The sequence below is a fragment of the Pinus tabuliformis genome, chromosome X, assembly GCF_031772625.1.
Source record: "Pinus tabuliformis cultivar Carrire ecotype Pingquan chromosome X, CPIR1, whole genome shotgun sequence".
NCBI classification, from domain to species: domain Eukaryota; kingdom Viridiplantae; phylum Streptophyta; class Pinopsida; order Pinales; family Pinaceae; genus Pinus; species Pinus tabuliformis.
This window is the reverse complement of record NC_142308.1, coordinates 755,835,697-755,853,337: the sequence shown is the minus strand read 5'-3', so window position 1 is coordinate 755,853,337 and position 17,641 is coordinate 755,835,697. Positions and strand designations below refer to the sequence as shown.

At 37.2% G+C, this 17,641-nt stretch overlaps 1 protein-coding gene across 1 annotated transcript in view; it reads left to right on the top strand.

The window, feature by feature from the left end:
• The window catches only part of LOC149142073 (polycomb group protein EMBRYONIC FLOWER 2-like), a 277,025-nt gene that overhangs the window by 26,516 nt on the left and 232,868 nt on the right, over positions 1 to 17,641 (top strand). Inside the window, exons 4-7 of the mRNA XM_089446324.1 lie at positions 7,572 to 7,680; positions 7,854 to 8,013; positions 8,194 to 8,241; positions 8,868 to 9,007. Of these exons, the coding sequence (XP_089302450.1) occupies positions 7,572 to 7,680; positions 7,854 to 8,013; positions 8,194 to 8,241; positions 8,868 to 9,007 (457 nt within the window). The remainder of the gene's footprint in view (positions 1 to 7,571; positions 7,681 to 7,853; positions 8,014 to 8,193; positions 8,242 to 8,867; positions 9,008 to 17,641) is intronic.

The following is a 17,641-nucleotide window of genomic DNA, read 5'->3' as shown; positions in this document are numbered from 1 at the left end:
AGTAGAACCTAGAGAGAAGCAACATCCTGATGTGCTTTTGCTATCCACCACAGTGCCAACCCAATCTGCATTAGAGTAACCATGGGGCCTCACATTCTCGACAGTGTATCTTAGTCCATAAGTGATTGTGCCCAAGAGATTATTGGCAGCAATCCAATGTATATGATGAGGCTCGACCATAAACTGACTCAATGTGTTCACTGCAAAACATATGTCCGGACATGAGTTCACCAAGAACATCAGGGCCCCTATGAGTTGACGATACTCGGAAGGATTTCCCAAATCGGTCATGGCAACACTTCTGCATAACTTCTTGAAGTTAAGTTCCATCAGAGTATTCACGGACTTGCAGTCCACCATCCCAAATCTTTCAAGTAGCTTCACAACATATTTTCCTTGAGAAGGGAAAACCTCCCCTGGCTTTTGCCAGACCTCCAACTCTAGGATGTAATGCATCAGTCCTAGGTCCTTCATATCAAATTTGGAAGCCAACTCTCTCTTACATTGATGAATAAGAGGGTCTGCACCTATCAGAAAGAGATCGTCCACATAGAGTACCAAGATGAGAGGTCTATCATTCTCAACCTTAAAGTAAAGGTTCAGATCAACTTCACTTCTTGTAAATCCCAACTTCATCAGATAGCTATTGATCCTCTCATACCAAGCTCGGGGTGCTTGCTTCAACCCATAGAGGGCTTTCTTCAACCTGCATACATGTGTCTGACGATCTTGAACTTCAAACCCCTTAGGTTTTTCCACATAGACTTCCTCCTTAAGTGAACCATGCAAGAAGGCAATCTTGACATCCATCTGGTGTAGATTCCATCCTTGTGAGGCAACAAGGGTTATAATCGAATGGATGGTGGTGTAGCGAGCAATGGGTGCAAATATCTCATCATAATCTACACCTTCCTTTTGAGTGAAGCCTTGAGCAACAAATCTAACCTTAAACTTCTCAGCGCTTCCATTAGCACCATGCTTGATCTTGTAGAGCCATTTAGAGGTGACACCAGATTTTTCTCGGGGTCTAGGGACCACATCCTAGACATCATTCTTCATAATTGACTCATACTCTTCGTTCATAGCATCCTTCCATACTTGTTGCTTCACAACTTCTTTGAATGAGTAAGGTTCAGACTGAATAATGGTGCTCATAGCAGTTAAATACCCTTAGTACCTATTAGGCTTCTTGCTTTCACGAAATGTCCCCTTCAATGCAACATGTCTCTCGGCATCTTCGAAAGTTTCCCTCAGCCACAAGAGTCTCTTTTTGGAGGAGGAGGGTTCATGAGGAGGAGGACCAGTGGGATCCATCGGTTCTTCAACATTGGGCATCGACTCATCCTGGGAATCTCATTGATTTCCCGCATTTGCTTCTTTGTCCTTCCTTGAAATATGAAGGTTGCTAATCTTCCTTAGGGCAACATCCTCATTGAATGTGACATCATGACTCAACTCTACTTCTCTTTGTCTAGGCACATAGATTCTATATGCCTCAGAAGTTTCATTGTAACCCACAAAAGTTCTTTTCTTCCTGGATGCCTCCAATTTATGTTTCTTTTCTTCCAGCACATGAAAGTATATGGGACTACCAAAAATTCTAAAATGAGAAACATTAGGTTTCCTACTGGTGAAAACTTCTTTGAGAGTTTTGGAGTCAAATGCTTGATGAGGGCGTCGATTTTGAACGTACACAACAATGTTGGCCTCTTCTCCCCATAGGAACTTTGGAAGTCCTTGATCATGAAGCATGGCATGAGTGGCTTCTATAATGGAACGATTCTTCCTTTCAACAACACCATTTTGTTCAAAAGTATATGCAGTAGTAGTCTCCCTCTTAATGCCAACTTCCCTGCATTAGTCATTGAATTCATTTGACTTATACTCGGTTCCATTATTGCTCCTCAATATCTTGATCTTCTTCCCTGTTTGATTTTCCACCAAGGCTTTGAAGGCACAAAACCATGAGAATATTTCGTCCTTTTTCTTCAAGAAATATACCCTAGTTTTGCGAGAGAAGTCATCCACAAAGATAACATAATATAAATATCCTCCTAATGATGTTACAAACAACATACCAGGTAGATTAGAATGATCCAATTGCAAAATGTTTGTGGTCTTGCTATCACTTGAGGGGAATGGTCCTCTTGTATGTTTTTCCGCGGCACATTCCTGACATACACCTTCATGCTCTATTTTGAATTCGGGCATACCTGTAACCATCTTCCTTGCATCGGGTAGAGCCTTATAGTGAAGATGAGCAAACCTTCAGTGCCATAGTTCGGATTGAAGAGATGTGTCGCAAGACATGGCTCCTAGTGGACTTCCTCCAACTTGATATAAACTGTCAACCCTGAATCCAAGAGTAAATGCTTCTTTGAAATTTCTTTTCCACACACGTACCTTTCCATCGATGAATGCCACCTTGAATCCTTTGTCTTCCATCGCTGAGATAGACACTAGATTCTTCTTTAGATCAGGCACACATAGTACTTTTTGAAGATGAACGATGCTACCTTGATTCAATTGAAGGGTAACATTCCCAACTCCCTTCACGAGATAGGTGGCATTGTCTCCAAGGATAATTTCCAAATTTGTATCCTTCTCTATCAGATTTGAAAGAGCTTCCTTGTACCCGGTGAAGTGCCTTGAGGCACCACTATCAATCAACCAATTTCCCAAAGTATCCGGAGGAGAGGCAGTAGAGAGGGCAGATATAAGATAAAATTCCTTTTGCTTAGAATTTACAACATTAGACTCATCATACCTGGAGTTTCTTGTTCTTTTAGAAGCTCGATCATTTCCAAGTTGAGTAGCGGAAGCATTCCTTTTCCCTTTGTTGTTGAACTTGCCATTCCTTTGATTGTTGTTGTTGCCCCTGGAATGATTGTGATCATCATCATGAGATGTGTCCCTTCTATTTGGACACTCCTTGGCATAGTGACCAAACTTGTTGCAAACAAAGCATCTTCCCTTCCTTCCATTTTTGAATCTCGGTCTTCCTTGACTTTGCTTCTTTGAACCTGCATTGTTCTTCCTCTTGGCATGAGCGGAGAATGCGGTAGGATTATTCCTATTCGAAGGCATCTCCAATTCCATCATCCTTGTTTCTTCTTGAGAACATTTAGTCAGCAATTCTTCAAAACTTGGAATTCTGTCGTTATTGAGAATAGTAGTGTTGAACACATGCCATTCGGGAGGAAGACCTCCAAGGGCAATGAGAGTGAGCTCCTTGTTAGCAATAGCTTCACCAATCGAAAGAAGATCATTTTTGATCTCGGTAATCCTCATGAAGTAGGATTGAATATCCTCACCTTTTCCCTTCTTTATATCCTTCAGCTTGTTCTTGAGGAAAAGAATTTGATTTGCATTGCTAGATTTGAACATGCCAACCAACCTGTCATATATCTCCTTTGATGTATTCAAATCGAAGATGTAAGCAACTAAGTGCTTATGAATAGAATCCTTGATGATCTTCTTGGCTTTGACTTCACCCTTCTTGTACTTTGTCTTAGTAGCAACTGGTGCATTTGAAGGAGGTTCCAGAATCTTTCCCTGCACATAATCCATGACATCTTGCTCTTCTAAAGTCAAATCAAGAGACATCTTCCATGCATGATAATCAGACTTATCATGAAGCTTATCATTAGACTTGAAGTAGGATGTGGAGGCCATTGAGACTTGTTCTTGATCAGTGATTGCTCCTCTTAGTGATTGCTCTTCACTCTTGCTTGGGCTTTGTCTTCACCTCAGCTCTAATACCATGTTAATTTTAGGATAACAATGGTATGTTCTATGCTTAGAGCAATTTTACTTCAATTTTCTTTATTAGCCCAATATCATATCCAGTATAGCAATCACATCAACATGATAGTAAAATGTAGATAGAACATAAACAATAACAGTAGAAGACAAGCCAACACAAGAGGACACAAGATATGGCACCAGCCAGGGACAAACCCCAATGTGGGGAACCCTTGATCAATTCTTCTTATAATTCTTCAAAAGTTCAGCACAGAGAGAAAGTACAATTTACAATATTCACTTGCCCAAACTGATCAGTCAAAACAACAGAAATTAAAACAAAAAGCCGTAACCAGAAAGTCAATGCTGGTCAATAGGGCTGAAATTAACCTCCAAAACAGCTTGGTCAACTTTGGTCAACTTGGTCTTCAACAGCAAGATAATGCAGCCCAAAACAGTCTGAAAATAACCAGTCAAATCTGCTCAACAAAAGTCAAAGCAGGGGTCAAACTGCCTTGGTTTTTGTGCCCAAAACAACGGCCTGCCCAAACAGAAGTCTCCCTCACAAAACCAAAGTCAAACAAGGTCAACACTGGTCAAAGTCAGCCTCCAGAAATTTCGGCCTCCTGAAATTTGGTCAAATCTGGTCAACGCAACAGCTAGAAAAGACAGTCTTCCTTTCGCACGTGTGGAGAGAGAGAGGCCCAGAAATCCGTACCCAATCAAGATGAGAGAGAGAAAGATGAATGAGATGAGATGCCAAAATGAGGAGGCACCTTGTATTTATATGCAACGTTGAAGGCTGGAGGAGGCTAATTTGATGGCTGGCCGACCTTGACAATTTGTCCATAATCAAAATAAATTCATAACTTCATTTGTACATGTCAGAATGGGATGATCTTTAGATCAATCCTACGCCTTTCGGAAAGAGGAATCCAAGAAAAATATAAGCTGCCTCATAAGAGCTGTCCAAAGTGATGTTTGGCCCTAGATGCCAAATTTAACACGGGAGGATATGCAGGTACAATTGGCCATCATTTGGAGCAGACTGGGCGCAAAAGAAGGAATACGCACCCTTGGGGAAATAGCTACAGTGCACCCTTGTTTCCGGGCTTTCCAAGAGGAGTTGGTCTTTTGGTATTTGTTGGAGATTTTGGGTATTTTGCTGGGCTGAAGTGCTGGGATCTTGGAGGAGTATTTCTGGTACGTTTTGGCTGTGCGCAAAGGGTCTCTAGCTGGGTTTGTGCAGGGTGTGGAGCTGAGGGAGTTGAGGGGAGAATATTGCCGGGAAATTTGGAGGTATTGCTGGTATAATTGGAGAGACATTTTGGAGGGGTTTTCCGGAGAGAGCTTGGTTGATAACACACATTCTTCTTAGTTGTGCATGTTCCAGGTAGAACAAGGAGTGCACAATTTTTAGGCCTTCCCAACCTAGCCGGAAGTAGCGAAAACCCTTGCTGGGTTTTTGTGGGTTCGGGGTTTAGAGGCAGTGGCTAATTTGGCCGAATTTTCTCAGCAGTTTGGAGGGCTACAACAACAGTTATTTCTCAGCAGTGCAATAGTCTATTCTTGGTTGGGTGCAGTCACTTCAGCATAGCCATTTTCAGCACTTGGGTGCCTTCATCTCCACTTGGTTTATTGCCTTGTTTGCTGTAGCAAGCCCAGGTTCCACTATCACCATATATATTGTACTCTCTCTTATTCAGTTAATAAAATGGCTCAGCTTGGCCTAAATTCTGGTGTTTAATGTTTTATTTGTTGCATGGGATGAAATTTTTGTGTGCATGTTGTTATTTCCTCTTGTTATCACTGTTGTTTCCTATCAGGAATCTTACAAAGGTATCAGAGCTCTGATCTGGCCAGCTGTGTGAGATTTTTTCTCTGACCCTAGTAGATAAGGAGAATATAACTTACTGGATGCAGAGATATAGGAGTAGAGAAAGGGAGTCGGAGATTACCCCAGATCTTGAGGTTCCTGAGTAGGTGAAGGAGGGAACAAGCATGGGGGACAAAGATGATGCAATCTTTCAGAGCCTCTTGAAGGGTTTGAATGATCTAGCAAAGGGGCAGAGAGAGATGTTAGAGAGATGAGGCAACAAAATCGTAACAAGGACATTCACAGCGACTTCATGGGAGGAGAGAGCTCAGGGGATCCCATAAGTTCGATTATTAGTCTCCTCAGACCCACCCTCACATCTATAATGGACCCACGAGGTCTACCATACCCACGTTTTTGGCTCCCGGTGCTGGAGAGCAGCTAGGGCAGGACGATATGCCTATGGGGGAGTACTTTTGTGAGTGGCAGTCTCAAGGAGAGGAGTTTTGAGCTTCAAAGATTATTGCCAGCTCAAGCAAGGCAATAAGGGGAAGGGAGCAGGAGGCTCATACACGCAAATGATCAGATCTACAACGTACTGTTGGGAGATTATACCTTCCCCATTTGATGGCTCTCTCGATTCCCAAGTAATCTGCCAGAGCATGGGTGGAGAAATTAGATACATATTTTCAGCTCAATCAGATGAGGAGACCACAGCTAGAAACTGAAAATTAATAAAATAAGGTGGTTGAAGCCACACCTAAAATGAGAAATAATAGTTCCCCACAAAAAGGTGGATCGATCCATCCATCTAGGGAAGATAAGGTCCATAAATTATTATTTCTTGAAAATAATGACCAATGTTGCCTTGATTCATGCTTGAAATAGTTGTTAAACCTTGAATCACGTTTGACTTGATATCAGCTGAAATATTCTTTAAAAAGTCTTGATCACTTGGAAATGGAACTCAACTTCTCTTTGGTTGCCAAACGTTGACTTAGAGGAACCATCCTTGATCCACACATGTAAGTTGGCATGCGAATTGACTAGTACCAAAAACTTTCTTGTGGAGAAAACACCTTGGAATATTTGTCCATCGTTTTGGTTGAGGAGGGTGGGCCAGATCATGATGATTTCAACAAGCTATAACATGGCTGGGGTGTTTTCTGTAGGCCCACTTGAATAACAAGCACATGTGACCTGGAAACTGCTGTTTTTTGTTTGCTTGGGTGCTAGAACTCCAGCGTTTTGCTGTTTTTAGGCTCCAGGAGGCTGGTACAATGTGATAAGAGGCCCTATGCATGACATGCAATGTAAACAGTAAAACATCTCTCATGCAACGCAAATGTACTTTGCCACCTTTTGCTCATGCATGATTATGCCCATGTCCCCTTTAGTTTGCTGAATTTTGCTTGAAAAAGCCTTCTTTTACCAAAATTTCAATGTGGCATGTCAAGTATGCATGATACTGAACAAAATGAGCCTTTGTTGAAATTTTGGCCCTGGAGGCCTGTGCATTGGGATCTGTGAGAATAGCCAAGATTAGTCTTTTCTCCAATCTGCCCTGCTGAATCAAAGTGAAATTTAACTATAGGTACCACTGCCGGAAGGAGGGCTTATAGGAAGTTTGTTGAAAAAGTGCATATATTGAAACGATTCTCTTTTCTTGAGTGAGATTGTGGAGTTGTATATCTGTACGGTGTTTCTCTCATCTTAACCTTATAAATTTAACCCTGATGTGGCGAGCAACAAATTTAACTCAACCCTTGCGTCATGGTTACTGCTACATTTCTTGCATGGGTAGTATGCCAAACACAATATTGGTGATTTTTATTTACAGTGTAGATTGATTGTGAGAAGTTTGGCGAAAAACTGCATACTTTGAAACAGTTCTTGTTTCTGCAATGAGATTATGGAGTTGTACATCTGTATGTTATATCTTGGAAAATAATCTTTTAATGATGAATTATTAAACTCTATCAGTAATCATGTTTTTGTTTTCCGCTGATAGAATCAAAATGACCATTAAAGTTTCTGGACATGTGAGCGATGAAGTGCCAGGGAAAAACTTCTGGCCTCTACATGTGTTGTTGTCGAGTCCCATTCATAACTCTTTAGAGGTATGGATTCACTAAATTAAAGAGTTCAACAGGTGTTTAATGATATTTTCTTTTTCCAACATACATACATACATACATACATTTGCATACATACACATATACATACATACATGTACATGTGTATGCATATCCCGTTCTGGATTGTGTTCTAATATGATGGTTGCTATTAACAGGATTCCTCAGTTTATCGGTTGACTCGTGAATGCTTACTGAGAATGTCAACTCAACAGGGATGCAATGATCTATCTGCAGTTAGTTTTATATTACCTGAGATTGGGAAACTTTCAGTTGATGTAGATGCTCATAATCTTACACTATTATTTGTTAGTTGTGGTATATGTCAACTTCATTTATGGATTCCTCTACTCTTTCTATCCCATTCTTACTTATCATTTTAAAGTTCTTGTGTTATCTTTGGCATAATTTGGATTGAATTTTTATCAATTATGTCTCCTACAGGTATTATTTCAACAGCACAAAATTCTTGATCTTATTGTTTATAACTTTTTGCAGTGGACCGTAAAATTGTGAGCTGTGGGAAGGCCTCATCGCCTCAGCTAGGTGTGTCCTATCTCTTATAACCCATTTCTAATATGTTAATTTAAATTTAGTTGAGAGTCGAGACAGAGCAATATGTATCTGAGACGTCTAGTAAATAAGGGGGAAGGTGCTATGAGCTGCAATTTAAAAGCTTTGAGTGTACTTCCTTGTTATATCTTTGACACTTGCTCTTCACTTTTGATCTTTTATAAGTTGTAGAGTGTCATGCAATTATACCAACTAGTGGTGGAGGTCAATGATGAATCACAATGTTCAATTTTGTTTATTCATATGTAATAGGTGGTGAAATCCATGAACTGTTGAGTACTGAATCCTGATACCAGTGTCCAATTTATCAATGGAGCTGTGCAATAATGTTCATCTAGTGCTAGTTTTTATTTATTTATTTATTTTTATAGCAAATTTTATTCCAGGATAACTTTGCTTCTTCCTCATTTCTGTTTTGTTAGCTTTTTGGTAACTTGAAAGAAATGGAGTAAATGACTTTTACTTTGATTCTTGTTATTTCGTGAAGGTACTTACATGGGTACTAGCAATACCACCTCATTATATGCTCACACGTTTTGTATATTATATAATAACTGTCCTGCAAAGGTTCCCTAGCTGAATTCTTCGTGGCCTTGCAGTTGAGTACACAGGACAAGTTCTGTGGGGCAAAGTGGCCTTGGGTTCACTATGTAGTTCTTGGCAGAAGTCCCCAAACTTGAGATTGGGGGAGAGAGTTGATATAGTTTATCCGGTGGATTTACACTCTAGTAACCTTGAGGTATTTATTTCATCAAGCTCTAGTTGAGTGAATGATGCATCTAGTAGAAAATTGAAATACCAAATCTTTGTTGGAAAATATGGTGTTTAGCAGTTTGCTTAGATGTTCTGCATGCTGGAATTAACAAACAGATGAAAATGCTTGGGTTTATTAGTTTTTAATGATATATTCTTTTGAGGAAATGTAAAATTTTTGGTCTCTAATTTTATCTTTTTTTCTAAAATAATAAATATTGCATTTATTCAATATATTATTCAATTGTATGGCACCAGCAGATAAGTCGGCATGCTATGTGATCTGTTTCTCACTAATATTTTAATGTTTCTTCTCTTCAACGAAAGTAATTTCCATCTGTAGTAAACCATGGTCACTGTTAGGTAGGTAAAACTCCTAGAATGCGATTGTGTTTATAGAGGACTTCACATTTCTTGAATGTTTTCTCTCTACCCACTTTGTATCCTATACATTTGTACTTAGCAGTCCCTTTGACCTGTTTGTGGTCAGTAATTGGGCATTAATACATTTATCCTATCCTATCTTAGCTACCTGGGTGTGATATCTTACTGAAGAGCTCGTTTTTGGCTTTTGTAAGGCTGCTAAGAAGGCTGCATTTTATTCCTAAAATAATATAATATCTAATATATCATAGAATAAAGCATAATCATATAACATATAATAAGTATTAATTATCATCAATTTAACACTCGAGGGTGCCGCTGATCCATCTCTATTATTTCCATGTAAAGAGATCACATGGTTCATTTGTATGTATTATGATCACAATCATAATAACGATTGTTTGTTCTTATACAAATATATGATCACATGGTTCATTTGTACTATGTTCACACTCATATTAATGACTATTTATTCTTCTAAAAATATATGATTCATTTGTATGTATTCTGATCACATTCATAATAATGATTATTTGTTCTTATACAAATATGTTCAAGTTTATATGTCTGCGCCTAGTGTGCATTTATTTCTGTGCTTGGTGTTGCAAAGTACTGTTAGAGGGTTTATGGTTTGGTTCATAACAGTTGTATCGGAGTTGGTTCTGTCCATGCTGGTCTGTGGTCAAAACTTTTTTTCGTGCAGGAATTGCTGCATAAAAATCTGCTGGAGAGAGAGAGAGAGAGAGAGTCCAGATAAGCAAGGGTAAATATGAAAATAAGTTTGCTAATATCCAAAGGCAAGTGTGGCTTCCAAGCAATTGCTCAGATCATAGGTCCTGTTAAAAATGCAATAAGGGAATGCTTGTGGCACAGTTAATTTAGAATACTCTTAAGACTTAGATACATACCTATCCATAAGAAAAATGCATTGTCATTCTGTTGATAAGCTGAATATATAACTTAAAGAACATTAGGCTGCCTATAAGAGAAGATGATGAGTTTGAACATAGGGAAAATCAGTTCAGTTGCATGCAGTCACATCAAATAGGGAAGTGTGATAGGGAGCCGCTTTGACCATCACTGGTAAGGAAGAAAGAGGAAATAAATTTTGTCCTAGGCTCAAAAACATATGCATCTCACACAAAGAAAAATTGTGTGTAGTAGACCATGTTAGGATGGGTTGTGAATATTATGTTGTTTTGTGGGGTGTGATAATGACAATTGTGTCACAACCCTCCGTGTCCTTCACATCATGCTATATATATTATAGAGTGGTCTTAGCTTGAGGCTGCATAAGGGTTATGATATCTTTGTTGTGAATATGCTGCAAGTAAAATCAGTAAAATCTGATGTAAATTTGTCATTAGTGTCTCCCATACTTTACCGAAGATTTGCTTGGAAGTTGTCATTAGTGTCTATAGTGCTGTTATCATACGACATTTGAGAAGGCACCCATGTAGTAAGGGTCACACTTATTCTATTGGTAATGTCATGGCTCTACTAGGTTTGTTACGAGAAGATATATAGATTTATAAAAGAAAACTACAAAGTATAAGAGTGATATAAAATTTATTATTTAATGGAGTCCATTAATTTGTGGATGAGTCTAACGTTTTAGGCAAGTTCATTTTTTTCCAACGATCCATTGTTCTGCCCTGATCTACTCATTTTTTTAAATTTCAAGGTTCTGGGTGGTCTTAGAATGGGCCGAAACCCCTGGGGGAAAAGTAATTTTGGCATTCTTCCACTCAATTGAGGTGGAAAAATGACTGCAGACAAAGATCCAATAGATTAGGGAAGAAATTTTCACTAGAAAGGTGGTGGGTTTGTCCATGGATTAAGTTACTCCATTATATAATCTTACTAGTCCTTTCCTTCAATAGGCATTACATGAAACCTTTTTGACATGCTTCCTATTACTTTTTCTTGATATGACCATGGAAAAAGCTAGATGTAAGGTGAAAATGATAGAATCGAAACTAAGGTCATACCAAAAATATGATAAAGTTTATTCAAGTCAAGAATTCTCCCAAACCACATACATTGAGAAATCAAAATATCTTCCACCATATCAATGAGAGGGAAGTAAATGAATTCTGGGAGCTCAATAAAGAAGGGAAGGTAAATGTACGGGATGTGAAGTGAAATGGGACCCAAGACATATATGCAAGAAAAAAGATAGATAAAAAAAGTATACGAGTGTGAGCCAAAGGATGAAGACGAATCACTGATTGAAATTGAAGGCATATATGGAGAAGAAGAATCACACAACTATCAAAGTTTTATGTTGGAACTGAAAGATGAGAAACTACTGAAAATATTTTTGGCAACTATAATTGGTATGGCCCAACCACAAATATTAAAATTAAAGGGGCATATCTAGAAAAATGATGTTATGGTCTCGATAGATTCTGGAAGCACCCATAATTTTATCGACATCAATGTCGCAAGAAGATTAGAAAGTTTTGTATGTCCCAGACATGAAAGCAATATCTGTACATGGAAAAATGATTGAGGATGTAGGAAAATGCCACAAGGTAGAGTTAGAAATACAAAATTATACAACTTAGAATCTTAATTATACATAATATGCTCAGCGGAACTGGATGTGGTCTTAGGGGTTCAATGGCTACAAACGTTGTGTACCTTTGCTACAAACCACAAAAAACAATTTGTTAAATTCAAGGTGCACGGGGAAAAATATAAGTTGTATGGGTTCTAGGCTTCTATCACCTCCTACCCAAATTATATCCTCACATCAAATGGAGAAATTAATTTATATGGGAACACAAACATATGTGGTAGGATTTTATCAAATGGAGACTCTAGCATTAGAATTAATTTATTCCAAGCATCCAAATACACAAGAACTAGTTTAAGAATATCAAAAGGTATTCCAAGACCTACTCATGGAGTTGCCACTAGAAAGAGGACTTGAACATATGGTAGAAGTATTACTAGATATAAAACTTGTCAATGTTGAAGTCTTACAGGTATTCCCATCACCATAAAACAAAGATAGAAAGATTGGTTCAGGATCTGTTCGTCCATGGAGATATTACGAAAAACAGAAATCCTTATGTAACACCAATTGTTCTTGTTCACAAAAAGAACGGTTGTTTCAAGTTATGTATAGATTAATAAGGGTTAAAGAAGATAATGATAATAAACAAAATTCTCATTCTATTCATATATGAAATGTTGGACAAACCTCATCAGCCAAATATTTTTTAAAATTAGATTTGAGGTCATGATAATAGTAGATCTGTGTAAAACAAGAAGATAATGCAAAAATTGCACCAAGAATACACAAAGTTATGCCATTTAGGTGAACTAATGCACTGGCCACTTTTCAACCAACAATGAATGAACCTTTCAGCCCTATCTAAGGAAGTTAGTGTTAAATTTTTTTTGATGACATTCTTGTATAGAACGAAACATCAAGAGAACATTTCAAGTACTGAGGACAAGTAATATCCATTTTAGAGGAAAATCAACACTACGCAGAAATGTCAAAATGTACTTTCATTAGGAAGCAGTAGAATATCTTGTTCATATTATCTAGAAGGAGGGAATCAAAGTAGATCCTAACAAAATCATTGCAATCACAAAATGGTGAAATTGAAAAACATATCCAAATTGAGAGAATTTTGGGTTTAATAGGGTGTTATTGAAGGTATATAAAGAACTGTGCTCATTTGACATTACCAGGCTCGGATCTATTAAATAAAAAATTATTTAAGTGGAATATCAAAGTAGAAGAATGTTAAGAGTCAAATAAAATTATTTCTTCAACTCCAATGTTAGCAACTCCAAACTTTACAAAACCTTTTCTTGAAGAATGTGATACTTAAGGGTTTGGAATTGAAGTAGTATTAATGCAAGCAGGTGATCCAATACCATTTGAGAGTTGAAATCTCTCAAAAGAGGTTTTAAAATCTACTTATGTTAAAGGGACGGTTTCTTTTGTATATGCATTTGCAAAATGCTGTCAATATCTTTTAGGAGGAAAGTTTTTGTTATGCACTGGTGATAATAGTCTTAAATGCCTTTTATAACAAAGACATTATCCACAAAAGAACAAAAATTGTAGAGAAAATTGCCACCTTTGATATGGAGATATTGTCTAAAAAGAAGAACAATACAGTTGTTGATTCACTCTCATGAAGGGATGAGGAGGTGCTATCATAAGCAACATCAATGGTGGTTCTTGATTGGTTAGATGAAATACTTGCCAATTATGTCAAGGGCCCTAATTCTTATACCATAATTGGCAACATCAATCAAAATCCAAAATTTGAATGGAAAAATGACATTTTTTGGTACAAAGAAAGAATGTACCTAACTTTATTATCAAAATTTAAATCAGGAGCATTAAAAATAATATCATGATTCTCTATTATAGGATAGTTTTTTCAAAACATACTATAATACTTGAGAATCATTTTTATTGGAAGGGAGTGGATAAAGACACTCAAAAATATGTAGCGAATTGTGATGTAGCCAAAGGAATAAGAATGAAAACATTATGTTACTAGGGTTACAGCACCCTTTACAAATTTTGGATCGAAATTGGGAAGAAATATATGTGGATTTTATTGAAGGATTACTCATGTTATATGGGAAAGACAAAATCCTCATGGTGGTTGATAGGTTAACAAAATATGGACATTTAATGGAGATAAAGAAAATAGACAGCACAAAACATATCATTGATGTTTTTTGCAAGAATTTTGTTACGTTGCATGGGTTTCCAAATATCATTGCTAGTGATAGGGATGCTAGGTTTAAAAGTAATTTGGGAAGGAATATTGCAAACAAATTGGAGTATCTCTCAACATGAGTTCAACTTTCCACCCTCAAATAGATGGTTAAACAGAAGTTAACAAATACCTTGAAGCCTACCTTTGTTGTTTCATTATAAATAAATAGAACAAGTGGTTCCAATGGATACATCTTGTGGAATGTAAATATAATTCTACTTAACACACATTTGCACAATTGATACCTTCTCGAGCCCTATATGGCTTATGAACCCCCAAAAGTGGAAGGAACTTATGTTAATTGACATTAAGGATACTATAGTGAGAAATCATTTAGCTGAAAATTAGAAGGTTATTCAAGCACTTTAACAAAACTTTCTAATTGCTCATAATCATATGAAACAACAAATGGGTCAACATCGATCAGAAAGAGTCTGAAGAGGGAGTTGGGTGTTTGTGAGGCTTCAACTGTACAAGCAACTATCTCTCAAACATCAAGGAAAGAACAAATTGGGTCCCAAACTTTATGGTCCATATGAAATCAACTGATAAGTCAATCAAGTAGCATATGCCTTGGAATAACCACATAAAAGTTGCTCCACATTGTTTTCCATGTCTTTGTTTAGAAAACATGTTTGGACTGTTATGCACCCAATGTTGAATTTTGCTAGCTACGGTCAATTTTCTTTAATTGCGTCGAGAGGCGCTCTACAACTCAGTGTAGTGTAGATGTGTAGGTGTAAAATTAAAAAATAATAAACTTGAAAATATATTGGGGATGAGTGTAAACATTTAAAAGTTGGCTTATTGAATAATAGAAAGTTAAAAATAATAAATAAAAAGTTAAAAGTAATAACAACCTAGGATGAGTTTAAACATTTAAAAGTTGGCTCAATTCATAATAAAGAGTTAAAGTAATAAAAAAATTAAAATTCAATTTGTTATATTTTGATTTTGTTATTAATTTGTGAATAGGCTTTGTTACAATACCATCATGCCCAAAAAACACAACTTATTTTACAATAAAAATATTTATTTTATAACAATATGACAAGATTCTTAACCATGGATATTCACCTTCACTTTACCATGGATATTATTACCTTGTAAATAGGATTTGTTACAATACCATGGGCCAATACCATGGCTTACTAATACCACATGCTAAAACACATAACATATTTCACAATCAAAATATTTTATAACAATATGACAAGATTCTTAACCATGGATATTCACCCCCACTTTGCCATTGATATTATGAACTTGTGAATAGGCTTTGTTACAATACCATGGGCATATACCATGGCTTATCAATACCACATGCCCAAAAAACGTAACTTATTTCACAATAAAAATATTTTATAATATGACAAGATTTTTAACCATAGATATTCACCCCCACTTTACCATGGACTCTATTGACTTGTAAATAGTCTTTGTTACAATACCATGACTTATCAATACCACATGCCAAAATACCATAACATATTTCACAATCAAAATATTTTATAACAATATAACAAGATTTTAACCATGGATATTCACCCCCACTTTGCAATTGCCATTGATATTATGAACTTGTGAATAAGCTTTGTTACAATACCATGGGCCAATACCATGGCTTATCAATACCACATGTCCAAAAATCATAACGTATTACACAATCAAAATATTTTATAACAATATGACATGATTCTTAATTATGGATATTCACCCCCACTTTACCATGGATTTATTGACTTGTAAATAGGCTTTTGTTATAATACCACGAAACAATATCATGGCTTATCAATAACACATGACCAAAAACCATGACTTATTTCACAATTAAAATATTTTATTTTATAATATTTTTTAATTAAATCTAAGAAGTAAAAGGTTATAATTATTTTTGTGATATATTTGAACCTTCTACCCTTCCAACTACTAAAAATATTCCCATAGAAATTAAATCAAGGTTTTAATAAAATTAAAAATGAGAATACTTTTATATATATAGGTGTGAAATTTATCTAATATAAATAATATTATTAAGAACCAACATATATCCATCTTAACTATGGATCCAAGTGATGAGAGCAAGCAAAGTGACTAACAATAATAGAGGAGAGATAGTGCATGATTCTTTTAGGTTTTTCATTATTGTATTTGTTTTGATATGATTGATCCAAAATATAGGTTCAATATTTTACAACCAATTGAGTTTTTTTAATTTAGGTAATTTCTTAAACACAATACAATGGGATCAAATTTAAGAGAGAGAGGGAGAGGGAGGTAGGGGAGGGCAGGGGAGAAGAGAGGGAGGGAGATAGTGATACAGTTGGAGGGCAGAGAGAGAGAGTGATGGGGGGGAGAGAGGGAGGGAGATATTGATAGAGTTGGAGGGCAGAGAGAGAGAGTGATGGGGGGAGAGAGAGAGAGGAATGAAGAGAGAGGAGGGGGAGATAGAGAAGGAGAGAGGGAGAGAGAGAGACGGAGTTGGGGAGGGGGAGAGAGGAACGAAAGAAAAAACACATAGAGAGATAGAGGTGGAGAGAGAGAGGGAGTGACAAGTGAGAGATGGAGAGAGAGTGAGGGAGAGAGGAGAGGAGGGAAGAGAGTGTTGAGAATTCAAAAGGGCAGTAAGTAGGTCAATTCTCTTAACTTGATAACTGTTTGTGTTACCTTTTTATTTACTAGCTTTGTTCCTTATTATTGCAATGCGTAATACTTCAAACAACTACCAAAACAATAAGAATAGCGACACAGTGTATATGCTACAAGCTAGGGCCAAAACCCCTCCTCTTGATGGGAAAACCCGTAAATCTGTTCTCTTTTTATAGATTCTTCAATTGACGAATACCGTGACCTAGTGACTCAGACAAATACCCTCCAAGATCAAGATCAACTTGGCCTCTTGCTGTAGTGACTTCGACCTCCCACAGTAGATCCGAAATTCTGGCTCAGGACAACTGATGTTGCTTCTCATGGAGACTTCAATCTCCCATGAACAACCTTCTCCTCCCTTTGCTTGCCTTTCCTCGAGTCTTAGGGCTAATAAGACACCCTAAGAGACCTTCGCTCGCCTTTCCTTCTCTTCCTCTTCCAAGATCGAACCAAAGTTAGTCCCAACGCAGAAACCCTATTTTCAACCTTCTCAAGAGAGAGAGAGAGAGAGAGAGAGAGAGAGATCTAGCCCAAGCACTTCGACTTCTTTGACTTCCTCTTCTTCGTATTCTTTTCTTCGACTTCTTCTCTTCCTCTTCTTCGCATAAAATGAGATGAATGAATGTGTAGAATGGAGGACGAGTTCCTCTCTCTATATAGGCTCTTCCAAGGAGTAGACGTGGCTCTTCATGTAGGCTGACTTGATAGCTCATTAGGCCAACCTGATCTTGGAGGTATTCCGACATTTTAAAGACAATACATTTTTCTTTACAAGATACAATGTGCTTATAGGGTCTTCAATATATGAAAATGACTCTTTAACA